Source organism: Tympanuchus pallidicinctus, unplaced genomic scaffold, assembly GCF_026119805.1.
Source record: "Tympanuchus pallidicinctus isolate F22 unplaced genomic scaffold, pur_lepc_1.0 scaffold16, whole genome shotgun sequence".
In the NCBI taxonomy this organism is placed as follows: domain Eukaryota; kingdom Metazoa; phylum Chordata; class Aves; order Galliformes; family Phasianidae; genus Tympanuchus; species Tympanuchus pallidicinctus.
In genome coordinates this window covers 33405299-33423507 of record NW_026294679.1, presented here as the reverse complement: position 1 = coordinate 33423507, position 18209 = coordinate 33405299, and the positions used below count along the sequence as shown (strand labels likewise).

Here is an 18209-nt window from a genome sequence, read left to right as displayed (position 1 = left end):
ATTTGGTTTAGTCAAAGGCATTAACTGGAGTACAAAACACAGATCCAACCACTGGAATATCCAATCCCCACTGACTATCAGCATTTAAACACTGCCACTGTAATCAGCAGAAGTCATTCATTAGTTTCAGCAAGTAGTTAGTCAGTTCAAAAGAAGCAGGAATGCTATGCAGCATTTCACAGCATATGTAAGTGTACAGATATAATCCTATTTCGTTCACAACCAGAGGTGCCCACTTTCAGAGATATGACTATATGCTCCCTTCCTGCCCAAGCTGTAACATTTCACACAGGCAAAAGGTTGTAAGGAGGGGATCCAGCATTTATGAGAAGCAGTTCTTGCTGCCAGTACAGTTCCCGTCTCCATGTATAAAAAACCTCAAGCTCAGAAAAAAAAAACCCACCTCATTTCAAACTGAGAGACTGCTTTCAGATGGCTAAGAGTTAAAGCAGCAGTTACATGCCTTGTCACACCTCCTTAACGTTTAATCAAATCAATCACAGCATCTTTGTCATTTCAACACTTGGAGTTAAACAAACTAGGACAGAAAATACAGAAGTTGGCAGTCCTCACTTACACCAGTAGCTCTGTCTCACTGCCTCCAAGCATTATTGTTGCTACGCTCTTCAGTGTCATTTGTTTTTAAAATATAAACATAGAAGAATAAGAGTGGCGAGGTTATCAGCAACACTCCCTTACTATAATACAAATATTAATTCGCTCTCCTCTGCTGTCACATTCCCATACTGAAAGTTAAATTCCTGTTGGACTGCATAAACTTCAGATTTACAGAAGCATGAAAGGGTAGGCATCTCTGCAATATTACTGTGTTATGAGCAAGTAATAGGTAAAAGATGCATCCACTGCACTGCACTGCCAGTGGTTCCTCTACATTGGTAGTTCCTTTATATTTAATGGTTTTGATTAAAAAAAAAGTAGCAAGAAAATAAAACAACGCTTTACCAAATTTAATATTTTATACTACAGCAAATGAGGGTTTTGAAGCAGCAATTTTACTCGATGTGCTTATTCAGTAGCTTTGGAAAAGGTTGGCATGGGTTTCTATGAAGAAGCCATCTTGGCTCACCCTGAGAGCAAAGGCTGCTGCTCTCAAAAATCCCATCTGATTATGCCTCAGTTCTTGTCAAATTAATACCTGTTAGATATTCCCCTCTGCACTAAGAGAAATCCCCCTTAGCAGGTTAATTTTTTTCTAAATCTCCTTACAGAGTCCTTCTACTTATTTTCCAGATATGTGAGAATTCCAAGCAGCTGGAGAAATATCCCTTCACAAAGGAAAGATTTCTCCAAGTGACATCTCTATGAAGTGAGTCATGGCTTCAGTTATTACCATGTTGATGTATGGCAAGGAATACTTACATGGTGCTGTCACCAAGCTCTTCGTAGAGGTTATTGGCAGCAGAGCTTGCTGGTTTGCCTGCCGGTAGGGCCATCTGGATTCTTGCAGTCTTAGCACACTCAGCCTGTCGCCTTTGGTAAGCCGTGTAGGGATGGAGAAACAGACTCATTAGAAGCACACTGAGACCTAAGAGAAGCTGTGAATTTGTCTAGTTTGTTTTGTTTTTTTTTTGCTGAAGTTTTCAAAACATTCTTGCCTTTCAACTTCTAAAGAGAAGTGGTAACATGAGTTTTTATCCATCTTTTTCATCTCCCCATTAGCTCTTCTTTCCTGGGGAAATCCCAGAGCTCCGCATGGTCAGAAACCTCCTGACGTGCAGCATGCCACTTTGCAGCAAGGAATTCCAGGCTCTGGCACTGCTCTCATCAGGAGGTTTATCTATACTGGTGGCCTGAGCCCAGTAGTGGAGAGAATACACTCCTTTGATCAGCTGCTTCATTCAAGTGCCAGAGATTGTGATTTTAAACATCCCCTGGCAAACTTTAAGACTTGCAACTCCTTGCATTTGGTTGGTGAGTTTTTGTCTCATCAGTTTTCCTGTTTTCTTCCCCATTGATAAATTCACTGTATAAAAAAGAAATTCTGTTGTCCATATCTAGAAAATAAAACCCATGCTTTCTCATTTGCACTCCAGTCTGACGTGCACTTGCTTGTTTGAGGAATATACACGGGGAAATCCTTTTTTTGTCCTCTGGGGGAAACAGGCTATATTGTGCATGACGGCATCATTTAATGTGTTAGCATGCATTAATGAAACACGGAGGGTAGCCATACAAATAACACTAAAACACCTTGCCACACGTGATGCTCAGGACCAAACTGGAGTGTAGGAAGCGAGTCTCACTGAGTTCCAGTCACCCTTCTCAAAAACTAACATTGGTAAGCTGTCAGCATTCCCATTCAAACTATTAGAAACAAACCAGAAAATAAATACTTACTCTTTGAATCTGTTTTGTTATGCAAGAAAAAGATGAAGAGATAAAATGGAAGGTTAAATTAATTCTGTTTGCAAGCAATTGTCCTAAACAGTGAAACTAATAGGAGTGATAAACTAGATGCTACTTAATTATTCCATACATAAAATTAGAGAATTAATGACATGTTTAAAGAATCATAATTTCCAGAGCTGAACAGTGTTTAAACTGGTATTTGCAATACTCTTGGAGCAATTCTGCAGTCAGCATAAACATGAATTACAGCGGGGAAAATTGCTTTGGGCTTACGGAAAACAAATCCCTGCCATGCACAGAGGCAGAAAATGTGGGAAGAGAGGATACTGTGGTATTTCTTCAGAGGGTAGACTATTGGGGATGAGTTTTTGTAACTCTTTCTCACTTTTACATGTGACAGAAAACGTCTTCAGTAGGGAAGCAATATTGTTTTTAGTTTCTATTTAGAAGACAGTGCTTTTCGTACATCACATAAATGATGTGCCTACCTTTTGGTGGTACACTGGACAGTGTATTTCAAGGGCACGATTTAACACCAAGGAATAATGAGTTTCTGGCTTGTTTACAAAAGCCATAAATGTAGGCACTGAGCCACAGTTTGAGAGTGATAATTTTGCACGTAGAAGATAACTCGTAATTTAACTAGTATTTCTACAAGATTTAGTAAGTGAAATGAATTCACTGTATGTGAACATCATCATTGCTCTGGAAAGCGCTGAAAAATGGACCTATTGCACATAAAAAGTTTTAACGGTGAGAAAATCTTATCATTTCCATTGCATGTGCTGTGAGTATGACAGTTACATTTTTATCCCACTATAATTTCCACACTCAGTGGCAGACCAAAGCACCAACTTTGCCAGACTGTTAACAGGAAAAATACTGAAGTGCTTTTCAAAAAGGAGGAAAAGGCTGTAATGACCATATAGCTTAGGTTAGCTTTTGGAATTTACTAACGGTAAAATGCCTTTACGTCTTCTTTGGTCCTCTTCAGTGATACATTTTCCATAAAAGTAGAGTGTACTTACGTTGGTCTGCTATAAATCCAAGTCCAAATATACTTCTAGAAAATTAAAATGTGATTTTTCATGAAATGAAGTTAGGAAGATTCCTTAGAGCTCCTCAACAACTAGTACTGAGGACAGATATTACTATTAGCTCTCTTAAGGAAACAGGCAACTTGGATAATAAAATCAGTAATAACAAACTTATTGAACTGCTTCAGCAGTATTGCACTTGAAGCAGATTTTACATATGAGTTTGGTAGATGTAAAGCAGTTCTGAGATATACTGTCATGGAGAAGAGAGGAGAGGAGAGGAGAGGAGAGGAGAGGAGAGGAGAGGAGAGGAGAGGAGAGGAGAGGAGAGGAGAGGAGAGGAGAGGAGAGGAGAGGAGAGGAGAGGAGAGGAGAGGAGAGGAGAGGAGAGGAGAGGAGAGGAGAGGAGAGGAGAGGAGAGGAGAGGAGAGGAGAGGAGAGGAGAGGAGAGGAGAGGAGAGGTTCACCAATTTTAAAATGGAGAGAGAAGGACATGGTGATACAGACTGATGTATGTAAAAGCTTAATGCAGCTCATCACTGGAGAAGATGCATCAATTTATGTTTTGATTTTGTAATGATTGATCATCCTTTGCTTTGAGCATGCATGTGGAATAAGAAATATTTCATGAGAAGCTAAGTAATTCTTAGTGGACCTGAAGTTGTCCATTTCACATGAACTTGTTGGTAATCTCAGTCCTTTAATTAGCTTGTTAGCTCAATTACTTAAAACTATGTCTATGAAAGACGAATGGAAACAGAAAGCAGGTTCTTTCTGGTTATGTTGATTTGGATAGTGTTAAAATGGCATGAAATCAATTCTTCATTAAAGGTTTGCAATTAAGAAGCACACAGCTTGGGAAAAAAAAAAAAAAAAGAATATTTTAGGATTTAAATAATAAAACAGTTAAGTCCTCCTCTTCTTCTGCCTGAGCTACACAATCTGATATTAGACTCACTGAGCCAGCAATCTTTGTTTGGCATGGAATCTGGTCTTGCATTTCAAACGCCTGGCTTTTGGTTTTGTGTTTCCTGATGTCTTCCAAAACAGTTACTGGCCACAACTTCAGAAATACAGCAAGACATTTCCTGCGCCTTTTCTTTCTGTGCAAACCCTCACCAAGCCTTTACTGACTACTGTGACGTGAGGAATGCTGAATATATTTTTCTGTATGTTGACTGGTAATAAGGAAATCTTTCAAAGTGCTGCAGCTAAGAAATGTAGCATCCTTAATACAACTTTGCAATCACAAAAAGGAGTAAGAGTACTTACTGTCTGTAGCTGACCATGACTATTAAAATAGCTGGCATGCAGCACAGGATGATAATGACGGCCAGAGCCAGCAATGCACCTTCTGTGAAGCCTACAGCTTGCGCCTGCTTCTTGACATTTGCTACCACGTCCGGGGTGCGGATCTCCAGGATGCGTCCCCCCTGCCCCAGGTATGGCTGAAATTCTTTATTGATATCCAGCAGTTTGCCATCGAGGAACCTTCAGTGCCAAAACAGAAAACTGTGATAGCCAAGCTCATTAACTGTGTTCGAACTACTGTGTAGCTGGGCTAATAACTCCGCTCTGATAAGGCACATACCCCTTCCTTATGTACTTAAGAATCTTTGTAATTCCCCATAATCTCTTTGTCAGCGATAACTCCAATGTATTTAAAGCTGGTACGCAGTTTAAACACTGAAAAGGAGAGGTGAGCTGAAGCTTACTCTCATTTCTAGGGGCAAAAAGTTCTTCATGCTGTAGAATAGCAAGGTGAAGTTTGCTTTGTGCTTTTTTCTGTAGTGCTCTGTTGCAAAGGATTAACTAAGCCTCGTGCATACATCCCTCAAGACTGAAGTTCAACCTGATGCTTACCTAAAGGCAGCTAATTTAGAAAGAATTTCCCGCAGTTTCTTAGGGCAATTTGTTTTTGGTGGGAGATCCATCCATTTTGTTCCCTTTTGACCTTCCTTGCAATATTAAAGCCATAGGGAAAAATATACTAAAATAAGAAAAATATAAAAATACACTAAGATTAATAATTCCCCGCTCGTGCAGCTGCATAGATGCAACAATTCGGAACCTTCTTCTCATATCTGCTCTGCCTAATTAGGCTCCATGTCTCTACTATTTTCTTAAATCATAGTGCTGATGCTCCATAATGAACTACTTGAAAGACTTCCTGACTCTCCTTAAGGATGGCAGGAGGAAAGCACAGAGGGACAATGATGAGATCAGCTCATCTCCAGTGGGCATGAACACCAGAGTTGCTGCATGATGCGTCCTTTCAAAATCTGGCACAGCATGGAGGTTTTTCACTGGCTTTGAGCTATTCTAGTTTAGAGCAACCTCCCAGTTAAGTTAATTTTTAGGTGGTATTAAGTAGCCCTACAAGGCACAAAAATTAAATCTCAGGGATTAGCTAACCGGGAGGTCTTGACGCTGCCTCCAAACTACTGCAATGTTCGTCTTCTGCTCAACTTCAGATTTAGTGCACCACCTAAGAAAGGAGCTTGAAGAGCATAATTATCAAGGTTAGCAAAGACTGTGAAAGAGCAAATGTGGTGGAAGATTTTGACTGTCTGATCTGATAATTGGCAGTTTCAAGAGGGGCAACCAGATCTTAAGAAAGCTATTTCATTTCCCATCTAATTGAAAATATTCTATTGGGGGACTTTTTTTGTGTGTTTTTTTTTTGGACAAAACCCAATATTTTTGCTAACAAAATTTGCTTTGGGAGTTATTTAGGGCAGGGCTTAAATTTCCAAAGAAAAATAAAAATTCTTGAATCACTTGGGAAGTGAGGGTTGACCGTTTCATAAGCTGCCAAGTAGTTTCCTAAAACTCCAGGCCACAAAGTTCAAAGCGAGGGGTGATGAAGAGGATCCACCAGGCTCTGAGCTAAAGCACAACTCTGAGTATCGGCTCTATGATGCCAGGCTCAAAGAGGAGCCTTAGCTACTCACACACCTTCAATCCTACAGTAGCAAACCAAAGCATCCTGAAGAAATGTTTCCCTTTGTATTACTATGCTCTTCTAAAATTCAACTCAACAATATTCAACAACTAATGCTGTGGCTTCTTTGGCTTCTTCCACAAAACATTTTTTGGGTAACGGAGCAAAAATCTCTATTCACAGCCTGAAGATCTGCAATGATAGTTTGCAAAAAAGTACAAAAAGAGCTCTAATGCTTTTGTTGTACGCTAGATGTCAGTGGTGCATGCTGCAAGTCCTTGTTAGCCAAACACAGCATTCAGCTAGGACAGCATTAAATCTCTGCAAGGTTTTAACAGCCTGTCCTAAAAATTCTGTTAGCATTTTCTTGACAAACCCTATTTTACCAGGTTCATAACTCAACAGTGCACATTAACTCCATCATGAAGCATGACACACAGTGCAAAAGGATTCAGACAGGGTAAGCATTTTATTTCTAATGGTGGACATTTTCCACTTAATGTATGCAGGAAAAATTTTCAGAATTCCACTTTTTTATGCTCTAATAAATCCACTTTAATATGAAAGATAAGAAAAAAAAAAAGAAGCTGATAATTTCAGTCTGCAGTGCTATCTAAGTGGCCTCAAAGTCTTTCAGGGGTATGACAGAGGAGACAATATCAAAGTACAGTTACTATTCAGACATTTTTCAGCCTAACAAGACAGATTCCTGGTTAATAAAGATGTCAGGGAGTCCTAAGGTAAAGGATGAATCTCTCACTGTTTATCAGTCTAACAAAGTACAGTACAGGGGAAAATTAGCAGACAGACAGAGATTTTCCCCGGCTGGCAATTAGGAACACAGGGTAGCTGTTATACTGAGAATTTCTAAGCTATGTAATCTCTCTCCCATCACACCCCATTGTTTTGATTGAAGCTTTCACCGATAAATCTATTTTCTGTTACGATCCTGAGCAGATTCCTGGCCTGCAGAAGGATGATTGTGGTTCCCAGCAATCCGTTCCCAGTAGCACTGTTTTAATGTCCTGTGATCTCTCAAGTGATTAAAACTCCTGGGAAGACGGTCACAGAAGGAATTTCTTTCTAGATGTGGGTAAGTACTTGAGCTGAGTGAAATCTCTTGAGGTTCACCCAGTTGATAGCAAAAACTTGTTAACTTCAGATTCCATGTTGCAAACCTCTTGCTTCATTTCTCCCCTTCTAGTAAGCTGACACTTTATCACCTCTACCCTAAAGCCTGGAAAGCATTCCCCAGAGTTTTGTTAATTTACATATTTAAAAGATTTTGAAGAGCAGGGAAAGAATTACAAGAAAAAAAAAAAAGCTGAGCATGCAGGCACATGGTGCATTCTAATGGGATTGTTTCTAAATTGATCATATCCCATGCATTTTCAAACCAGGCAAATGCATAACCTTCCATTTACACTTGAAAATTTGCTTTCTAACTAGCTTAACTCTTTCCCTGTGTACTTCTGTGGATGCACAAACATCCTTGAAAAGAATTTTCTACTTTTTTCAGTGGGCACCAAAATGAAGGAAGAAACGTTTTCTCCCAAAGATGGTCTGCAAGAGGAAAATACTCTCCCTGTGGACTTGAACAAACTCCATACGTAAGCACCAGCGGATCCACAGGGTCCTTTCCAAAGATGATAACTGTTCACAGGACTTCCAACTATCATCAGGTTCACAGTTTTTTTCTGAACTTGGGCAGCATCACACAGTTTATTTTTGACTTTATGTATTTTTATTGGGTTCCCACCTCAGCCATACTCCCCACCAGTTACGACTGGAAGAACCGTGCTTCCCAGAAGGGGAGAAGTAACAAGTAGGGCTTGCTGCTCCCAAGACCAAAAAAGACTGTATGACTGAGATGCTGGGAGACTGGAAAGTCCAGATAAAAGTGTAAGCAATAAAATGAGTAAAAAGTGTTTCAGAGTCCAGAACACAAGGAACTTGTCAAAAAATTAAGAGGACGATGCGATCATAAGCTTTGGTTTTGGTAGAATGAGAAATTAAAAGCACCAATTAGATGCTTCAATCTAGCACTCGCAGTTGTAATAAAATTCAGTGGTTGAATCCAGACAAATTTAAAAAAAAAGGCAAAAAAGGTGTAGTTTTTGACAGTAAAAATAATTACCTCTGCAATAACACCACAAAGGTTGTAGTTGATTAGATTTTCTTGAGCAGTTCCTTTGCTGAAAGATGTGCTCAAAACAGAATCAATTCTGGGAATTCCTATGGTCTTTATTATACCAGGCCAGACTGATCACACTCATCTTTTCCAACCTATAAACTCCGAATATATGCAGAGCTTTAGTATGCTATAATTCATCTGTACTAAATTAAGAGCTTGAGAGAACAAGCCTCTTTCAATCATGATCCACTGAGATAGCTCAAAGCCATTTGCTTTGCAGGTTGGTGACTGAGGTGCTGCTTTATGCCATCACTGAGCAGTCTGGTCTAGTTTTCATTGAGACAAAAAGCAAATACAGAAGTGCAAAAGAAACAAAAAGACTCAGCTTTAGAGGAAGACTTCCATTAGTGTTTTCCTTGTATTGATACACATGCAGAATGTTCAAACAAACACAGGTACTGGGTTGTTCAGTTCATGGGAATGGATCTCAAGCTGTATGCACTGCAGAAGTAGGCACTGTACACTGATTTCTTCAAAGGATTTTTTTTCTGTTCCTGTTGTGTTGACCGGTTACTAACAGTGACAGACCAACAGGCTTCAACACAGGCTTCAACCCTAGAAGCGTGAAAAGAACGACAGACAATATACTTACTTAAAAAGTTCATTCCTCATTATAGCTCTATTTGTTTGTGGGTCAATTGCGTAGACCATGAGGTCAGACTTGGTATAATCCTCTTCAGAGTATCCATCCCCAAACCTCCGAGCACCAATGGATTCCACCACGACAGTTGCACCAGGAATCTGATCTTGGACATAGCGTTCCAGAATCCTAAAGGTGACACGAAGGAGATGCTAGTAGACAATAATCACTGACTTGGATGGTAACTTTCAGAGCACTTTACTTAAAAAACTCCACTCCAACATAACCTCTTGAATGCTCAACTCTTGGGAAAAGCTTAGCAGTGTTAGGAGAGGTCATCAGAAACAGTGTGTTTAAGTCCACTGCTTTGTACTTATGACATCAGTTGAGTTTTAAATGGCTCATGGGAAACACTGTCTATAGTTCACCCCCAAAAATACCACCCTGTCATCCTTTTATCAAGCCATATGATTTCAGAGCTCTTCAGTTCCAGCCTAACACAGGGTGCATACAATAAACTGTCACACCCAGAAACAACAATTTCAACCACTTTCTGTGGGATATTTCCTCTGGTCCTCTAACACAGCATGACGTATCAGGTGCCAGAATATCTGCTACTCTGGAAGGCATGAACAAGTTTTTCATAGCTGTAAGAAAGCTGGAATACTGGGTTGACAGGTTTACCACAGAAAAGAATATAACATCCTGCAGAAGTCTAGCAAGCAGAAGAAGGATAAGTTGGCAGAATTTGGAGGCAGTTATACCCAACATCACAAGGACATAACAACAATAAACCAAAACAAATATGTCCTTTTTCCAAAGAGGAGGTTTAATTACAATCTGCCAGAATGCAGAAAGGCACACTGCAGATATGTATAACAGTATGACAATACAAAAGAACACTACAACTCTAAAAACATAAAGCCTATTAAATAAAAATTCTTTTTTTCATTTTAATTGTCGTTTGTTCTTGATGATGCAGCACACTAATATTGAAGACAGTCCCTTTTTTTTTTCTTTTCTGACTACTTACTGTCCAGAAACATCTTACTATACACTTTGGCAGACTTTGTTCCGCATTCAAAATGTCACATTTTTCTGCAGCTTTCAATGGGTTATTCATAAAATGTGATCTTATTCCTACAATATTCAAAAAGGCAAAGTGAGAATGGATGTCTGCAGAATGTCCCTCCAAACAAAGAAATCAGATGTCGTCATGCTGAAGTGTCTGTGGTACGTCTGCAGAAGCAAAATGTCAATGGTGCAAGGACATCACTGAGCACCTGACAAGTTTCTGCACAGACAGCAAGCACACCTGAGCCTCAGATATGGGATTTTATAGGGAAGTTATGCTTGTAACTCACTGTTGATCTAACGGGCAATTTTAAAAAGGGCAGTATCTTACTGTAGTTAAAACATGTACTATTTCCTTCCAACTTGTATGATCTGCTGCTCCGATGGGGCCTGTGAAACCTGCTGAGCTCCTGTAGCAGACTGCTTCTGTGTACCTGCACCACTGCTTATCCAACCACGAGGAGATGCAGTGGTATTATTACAGCTCAGCTGTACACGCTTCAAGTTCTGTATGCAGCAAGCAGAACTGGTGCTCCCATCAAGACTAGCTGGGGTGAACAGGAGAGATGGTGGGGAGCCAAACTGCAGTAAGAATGGATGGAGCCAGGAGGAGAATGGAAAGCTGTTAAGACAGTGATATTAGGAGAGCTTTTTCCACAGCTGTTGGGCACAGATAGAATTAATGCCAAAGGAAATGGGAAAATCACCCTTCCATGCTGACATGCTGATGTGGGAAGGTTTACAAACTGGGGCTGAGAAGGGCAGCCCACAGAGAGCTATATAAACAAGGGCATAAAATCAAATATCATCAGTGTTGGATACAAGGGCAACAAACAGGCAGAAATAAATGAGAGAGGCTGGAAGTCTCTTAATTCCATCAGAACTATGAACTGTTGAGGAAATGCAGTGTTTCTGGGCTAATTTATGTGATAGAAATCTTACATCAAAAAGCAATAGCTTACTTAGGATGCAAGAGCAAGGGAATGAGAGGGAGCACACTGCCTGGTGCACCCAAGATGCATGCTCTAGGGTGCAGAGGAAGACTAATCTCATACAAAAAGCGACTACAGAATCATAGAATCACCAAGGTTGGGAAATACCTCCAAGATCATCCATTCCAACCATCTACCTACCACTGATATTTCCCACTAATCCATGCCCCTAGGTACAAAATCTAAATGTTTCTTGAACACTTCCATGGTTGCTGACTCCACCACCTCCTTGGGCAGCCTGTTCCAGCACCTGACCACTCTCTTAGAGAAAAAGTATTTCCTAACGTCCAACCGGAATCTCCCCTGATGCAATGTGAGGCCATTTCCTCTAGAAGCCACTTGTTTGTTTTACACAAAATCATTTGCAGTGGCTGAGGTTACTTTATCAACATCTTGTAACTTTGCACAACCACTGATGCATGTTCATCCACTCCCTTACGCTGCTCTTCACGTGAAAATTTAGCACACCATTAAGACAGAAGCATTTCCCCAAGATTTTGAAAGACACAAATCTGTCAGACACAGGTCCTCTTCTCTCTCCAAAATGAATACACACAATTAGTGTAGAGCCATTTTCGTAGTGATAACAGAAGCAGCAAGAAGCAGACAGGCTGGCACAGAGCTGGCTGACCAGTGCCCTGCTGCGCGCCTGCAGTTCGCAGATACAGCAAACTCTTCCCATCTCTGCCTCTGGCACATGTGTAACTGGCAGCCAGGACAGTAACCTGTCACAGCCACCTGAATAACAACAACTCTGCCAGGTAAATCTTGACAGAACAAATCCCTAAACATTAGGTGAGCACGAGGGATTAAAGAAACCATAAGCTGTTTTTAGAATGGTGTTTTGCACACGGATTCACAAAGAACAAGTCCATAAAACGGCTGCTTTCTCCCCTCCCTCCCCCCCTCCACCCCCCATTAGTATTCAATCCTCTTTTGGTACTGAAAGGGAGTTTGCTATTGCTTCCTTGCACACAACTATTATTTCCCCAACACAAAACAGCCTGTAAAGCTGGATGGTTCTAATGTCAGGTCTCTTCTGGCAGAACTCGGTAATAAAATTCCCTCTCACAAATTCCTGGCATGGCTTCTGCTGGAATTCATTGCCACTGAGAATAGCTTTTAATAATTCAAATTGCAGAACAAAGAGCAGACTACTATCAGACTTAGGCACACTGCAGCTGTTGGCTTTAACTGGCATCACAAGACACACCACAGTGTGGTGGAGCATCAGTAAGATTTCATCTGAAACACACAAACTGCATGTTTAGGTTGAAATATATAAAAAATACACTGAGGACTGAATAGCAACAATTAAAGACTGCACTTAAAGACAGGGCAGTTCCCAGTGAAGTTGTTTTATAAGTCATTCACCTCAGCTTGCATGCCAACAAACCTGACTAGGTGGTCAGCTCCATCCAATACTTGTCAGAAGGCCAGTTTTTAAAATGCTTGAAGCTGCAACAGCAGTTCTATAGTGTTTATTAGTCAAAGTTTGATTAAAATTCATCTCTTCCTTCTTAATGCAATGAGAATTGCAATCGTCTCTCCACAGTGGTGTGCATGAGTGGTAGAACCAAACATTAAGTGGCAATGATGCCTTCCTACTGTTCTAACTTCATTTAGCTCTGCAGATACACTGCAATGAAAGTAAGTTCCTCCCTGTTCATCTTCATTACTACTGACATTCAAATTCCCATCAGCAATGCCTATGGACTGAAAGGAAGGACAAGAGGATTTTCATTGTTACTGAGGACACAGCATGGCCTTAAATATTCAGGGAACTCAAATATGGTCCACCACAGATCTGTTGGTTTCTTATGCAGCATTCTGCTTCTTGGAATGCTTCAGAAACCAGAAGGTCCAATCCTGAAGCCTGCGAAGCAGCAGCTCCAGGCAGCAGCCAACACTGTGCATGGTGGGGGTGAGACTGCTGCAGCCCATCCCAGGCTGAGCACAGGGCTGCACCCCAGCATGGGTCCAGCTCACCAGCCATGTCCTGGCATGGGAGAGATCCTGATACAAGACCTGCTGCCAAGAAAGATGTGAAGAACAGGCAAACATAAGGCTCTCTTTAAAGTCTCCTTGGAAACCACTATGAAATTCCACATGAACCAGGTAATCCACCTGAAAACACGGGCTACGGAATCAGCCACATGAGAGCCCCATGGCAACAGCAGCTCTATAAGAGTCCTTGCTCAAGTCCTTGCTCAAGACTTGGTAAGGCAGCATCCAGTTTTATAGACCTTTCACTGGCAGAGAAGATGCACAACAGGGTCTGAAAGCACTGTGACATTCCAGACACCCCTGAGCCGGACTGCTCGGCTGTATGCGTGTACTCAGACGTTCACAAACTGAAGAAACAACTCAGTCTGAAGGACGTTTTAGACTCTTGCCATTACCTCAATGTAATGCTGTGCACAATTTCCTCAGCAGAAAATTCCATGGGTAAAAAAAAGTATATCCGTTCTCTGGCAGTGATAGCCTGCTGTGTTTATTTAGTTTCTGGAGCAGATAAAATTATTTAAGAAATAAAATAAGAATTCTATTTCCTTCTGGACTCTGACATAGCAAGCACTGCGGACTCTGAGCTCTGAGCACTGAAGACCATATATAGTGTCTGTAACCTCTAACTGACAATTCTGGTTCCCCACAATGTCTTAGCAAAACGAATCTAAACTCTTGGCATTTGAAAGTGTAAGTAAATCTGGCAACAAAGCACAGCACAGAGCAGTCAGCTTGTGCTGTTATGCAAAATAAAAAAGCTGGAAATGAAGTTTATTTTGAACCTGAGAATGCTCCTCCTTTGCAAAAAGCTTTTGATAATGATTATTTCTACTGTTCTATCAGACATAATACAAATTAGATACAAAACATGTACCTACGCAGGAAGGAGCACCACTGAGCCAATTTACTCTGCACGTAACAACATTAAATTATTTAGAAAACAACCAAGAGATAATGTCTTTATACCTAGTTACCCTAATCCTATAAAAGCACATTGGGTTCTTGCTCAACATAAAGGAAATTTGCTTTCTTACATATTACTTCAGGTTTTTTTCTCCTTTTGTGCTCATCATGCATAATCCTGTCCTCCACAAAGCCTACACACGCTCCAGTGTTTTGTTTCAGTATCACTTCCCCCAGCTGCAGGGGGAATATTACACTACATTCAGCCAAACAGTAAGACATTCATCCTCACTTCGACCCAAGGACCTATCGTCAGATCCCAGCATAAAAGATTTTTTACTGCTATAGCAAGCAATTTCAAAACAAAGCAGAAATTCACAGATTCATCTGCAAAGTCATGCACTGCATTACAGTGCTTCAGAGAAAATGCATTAGCAGAATGCATTAAACAGCTGATATTCTTGAGGAAGGAGATGGCTGAACCTGTTTTTCTCAGCTGACAGTACTATATGGAAAAGCTAAAGCTGAACAAGCCCCAGTCTTTATCATCTAATTTACTAAATGTAGCCTTATCAATTAATCATCCTGATCACAGTGGGAACAAAGATCACCTAAGGAAAGGGCTGATATCTGTAAACCACCATACACTGCAACAACTACATGGTGTCACTCTACAAGCAGTCAAATTTAGAATCATAGAATCATAATGTGCATATGAAATGCAATGCGGTCATTTGGAGGGAACCGTCTAACTAATTTCACTATTTGCTATTTTTGCAATTTACTTGAACGTGAAACAACTCGGTACAGAGAAGTGAAAGGGAAAATGGCAGAGAAAAAGCAAGCCAAAGGACTGGAAATTCTGAACTCAGCTAGCAGCTCCTCAGCTCTCTATTCCAGGAGAGGGAAAAATGCTCTCCAGAGCAATACAGACAGAAAACAAGCTCAAAAGCCCTGATATTACCAGTACAAGCATTTTGAGAAGTCTGCGTTTGCATAAATACATGCAGGCTGCACTGTCACTTATCTTTAATGAAGTCAAAAAATACAAAATCACCACCTAGACCATGCTGAAAAAAAACAGAAGACAGTGGAAATCTCTTGATATGGCAATGTCAAGGGTTTAGTGTCTAGATATAGTTATTATACAATTGTTACTAAATTGTAAACCAATTAGCTATAGTTGTACTTACGCATTTCTCAGAATAAGGTGATTTCATCAGACTTTTTCCATGAATGACTCCACCACCAAGTTGGAGATTTTCTCCATATGGAGGGAAGTTAACTTCCTTCCATTCCATGCTTACTTTTCACTCTACCAAATTAATGGGAAAAGAAAGCTCCCCAAGCAACACTATTTTTAGGGCTTTTGTAGGGCTTCAAACAGCCTTTTGAGAGGAATATCGATGGAGTATTTCATAGAAGACCTCACTGAGCTACCCCCCATTATTCCACTTCAAGGTCATCTTCCATATGTACTGTGCATACAAAGTGAATGCAACATGACATTTCTAACACCTATCAGATGAGAGAAGCCAGAACCCTGAAGGAGAGCCACATGCACATGAATTTTCTTCTAAGCCTCACACCATTTTCTGCCACCTACAGCAGACACAAATAGACCCATATGAACCACCATAATTGAAGTGGGTGAAAGAAATGGCAAATCTGACATTGATGTGCAGTCCACAGGATATGCAAAGCTTATTGACAAAATTAAAGCAGCTGCTGGAAAACTGAGGTGCTTATTGAATTATGGCAGGGAATCATGACACATTGGAAATATCAGCTGAAGACATACTCGTTTTATCTCTCAGAAAGTGAAAACTATGCCAAATAGAGAGTGATGTTTTAAATCTTTTCTTCTGAGGTGTATTTCTTGGACCATTAACCAACACACTTCTCAGGCTGTGCTGAGTAAGCCTTTCCAGTGTGAACGTTCTGAATTATGTATTTCCTAATAGCTTGTAACCACTCTCTAGTGAATGTTATAGGCGGCTGGGGAGAATCTGATGTAACTTGCTTTCCAAAGTTGTTTAAATCACTTTTTTTTTTTTTTTTTTTCTTTTGGCAGGGGGCGGGAAGGGGAAAGGAAAGATTGCTATAATTTCCAAAATGATCAACTATAAGTTTCTTTAACTTACTGAACCCTCAGTGTATTGCAATTGGTGGTTAATGGTATATTCTCAAAGCTTAATATTTAACAGCACTCCAGTGGCATAAAAAGTGACACAAAAGAGCTGAATAACCTCTGGTGTGGCCAATTTTGCTAATGATAGTCTTTTTTATGTTAATGAATTATACCAAATGTTCTCATTTCATAAATTAATGCACCATCTGTGTTGTGGTTTAACTCATCTCTAGTGTGTGAGAACCAAAAGGCTCGTTGTCAACCTCAAAGATAAGATCAGACCATTTTCTCTGACTGGAGAACTGCCTGCTGGAAACCAGAGCTGCCATTTTCCAGGAAATGGATCACCCTCTTGTGATTTTTTTCCCTTGCAACTCATGTACCTGTGCATGTAAAGCTAAGGTGGGTTTTCCATCCCACTTCCTCATATCTCTCTGCATGGTCGTGCAGGTAAAACCACAGATGGTACATGGTGGTGAATCCTCTCTCTCAAGCAGATGAACACTTACTTCTAATAGCTGAGATTTTGGTATATACAGGTGGGGAATAAGACATATCGTCTTTGAATTGCTGGACCTCCTGGGACAGTTTCTCCATAGCTGAGACACAGGCCTGTAAAGAGGAAGAAAGACAATCTTCATATTGTCAAAGTAACCATAGCCACTTCATCTACTGTTGGATTTTTGTCATCTTCCCAGTTCCTTTCTATCATGGTGCTGGCATACAGTGATGGTGCATTCCATACAACTCTCTGCCACATCAGTCGCATCTGTATCATGTTATCTGGATCCTGGAAGTTGATATCACCATCCAAATTAATTCCATACATCATCTCCACCACAGCTAGTTCCCTCAAGTACTGGATACCTTTCTCCACAGTGGTCCATTTGCCTGAGTTAACTACCAAGTTTTCCTTGGAGGGATATCTTTCCCTTACAGCTGATAAATCACCACCACAAGGTGAAAGACCATGTCCCTTTTCCAGTTGCGTTGTCAGCATCTCTTGCTCTAGAGATACCAGCTGCTTGGCTTCACTGCCCACTAAGTGTAGGCTATTGGTTCCACCAACTCAGCTCTGGAGCAGCCAAGTGGCAATGTGCTCACCTGGACAATGGCCATAATCCTTTCACAGCTCAGTCAAAAGTTGGGTGGTTTAGTTTTCTTCCTTCTGCTTTTGTGATGGCCCCCCTCCATCTTCTTTGTCTTCTCCAAACTTACAAGCTTCTCTCTTTGCAAAAACTTCTGACTTTCATAGACATTTTTTCATCTTGCTTATATGCGCAACAGCAACTAGCACTGGTTGGTTCTCTGTTTGAGCTGTGGGATTCGTCACAGGGGTTGGAGTAACCAGAAGACTGATTGTGAGGATCGTGGTACCTGCCGGGCCCTTCAGAAGGGTTACAGCAACCATAAGGTCTGTCAAAAAGGTCAGAGCAACTGCAGAATCTGCCGCAGGTGTTGGAGCAGCTGCAGGGTCCATCACAGGAGCTGGAGGAACCTCAAAGCCCATCACAGGAGTTGGACCAACCACAAGGCTTGCTGAGAGGGTTGGAATGACAGCAGGATCTGTCTCAATGTTTGGAGCAACCATAGGATCTGCTTCAGGAACTGGAGCTTCTGCAGGGTCTACCACAGTTGAAGGACCGTTGCATTGCCATCAGATCCAGAAGTATTCTCTTCCCCTTGAGGACGCTGAACAGCATTGAACAGAGCTTGACAGGCGTGGGGCAGGCCCAAGAACACTGTAGTGATTTATGTCTTTTTAGGATTGCCAGAGCAACAGTAGACTTTTTACAAATATTCCACTAAATACAGGATTCTGCAGCTGTTCAGAGGTGAAGTTCCAAACCTCTGGGAGTGCCCAGTGCTCTAGGCATCTGCCCATATCATCCCACACCCTCTACCACTCAGAACTACCCTGCGTCAGGGCAGATCTCTGGGTGATATACTTCAATAATAGTTTAATCTTAAACATAA

The 18209-nt window shown here is 40.9% G+C and overlaps 1 protein-coding gene across 4 annotated transcripts in view; it reads right to left on the bottom strand.

Annotated features, from left to right (window-relative positions):
• PCDH15 (protocadherin related 15) overlaps positions 1–18209 on the bottom strand; it is a 669788-nt gene that overhangs the window by 20830 nt on the left and 630749 nt on the right. For all 4 annotated transcript variants that reach the window (XM_052677550.1, XM_052677555.1, XM_052677551.1 and 1 more), the window contains 3 exons: positions 9138–9314; positions 4680–4898; positions 1381–1491 (listed from right to left, as the gene is read on the bottom strand). In XM_052677550.1, coding sequence (XP_052533510.1) covers positions 1381–1491; positions 4680–4898; positions 9138–9314 — 507 coding nt within the window. The remainder of the gene's footprint in view (positions 1–1380; positions 1492–4679; positions 4899–9137; positions 9315–18209) is intronic.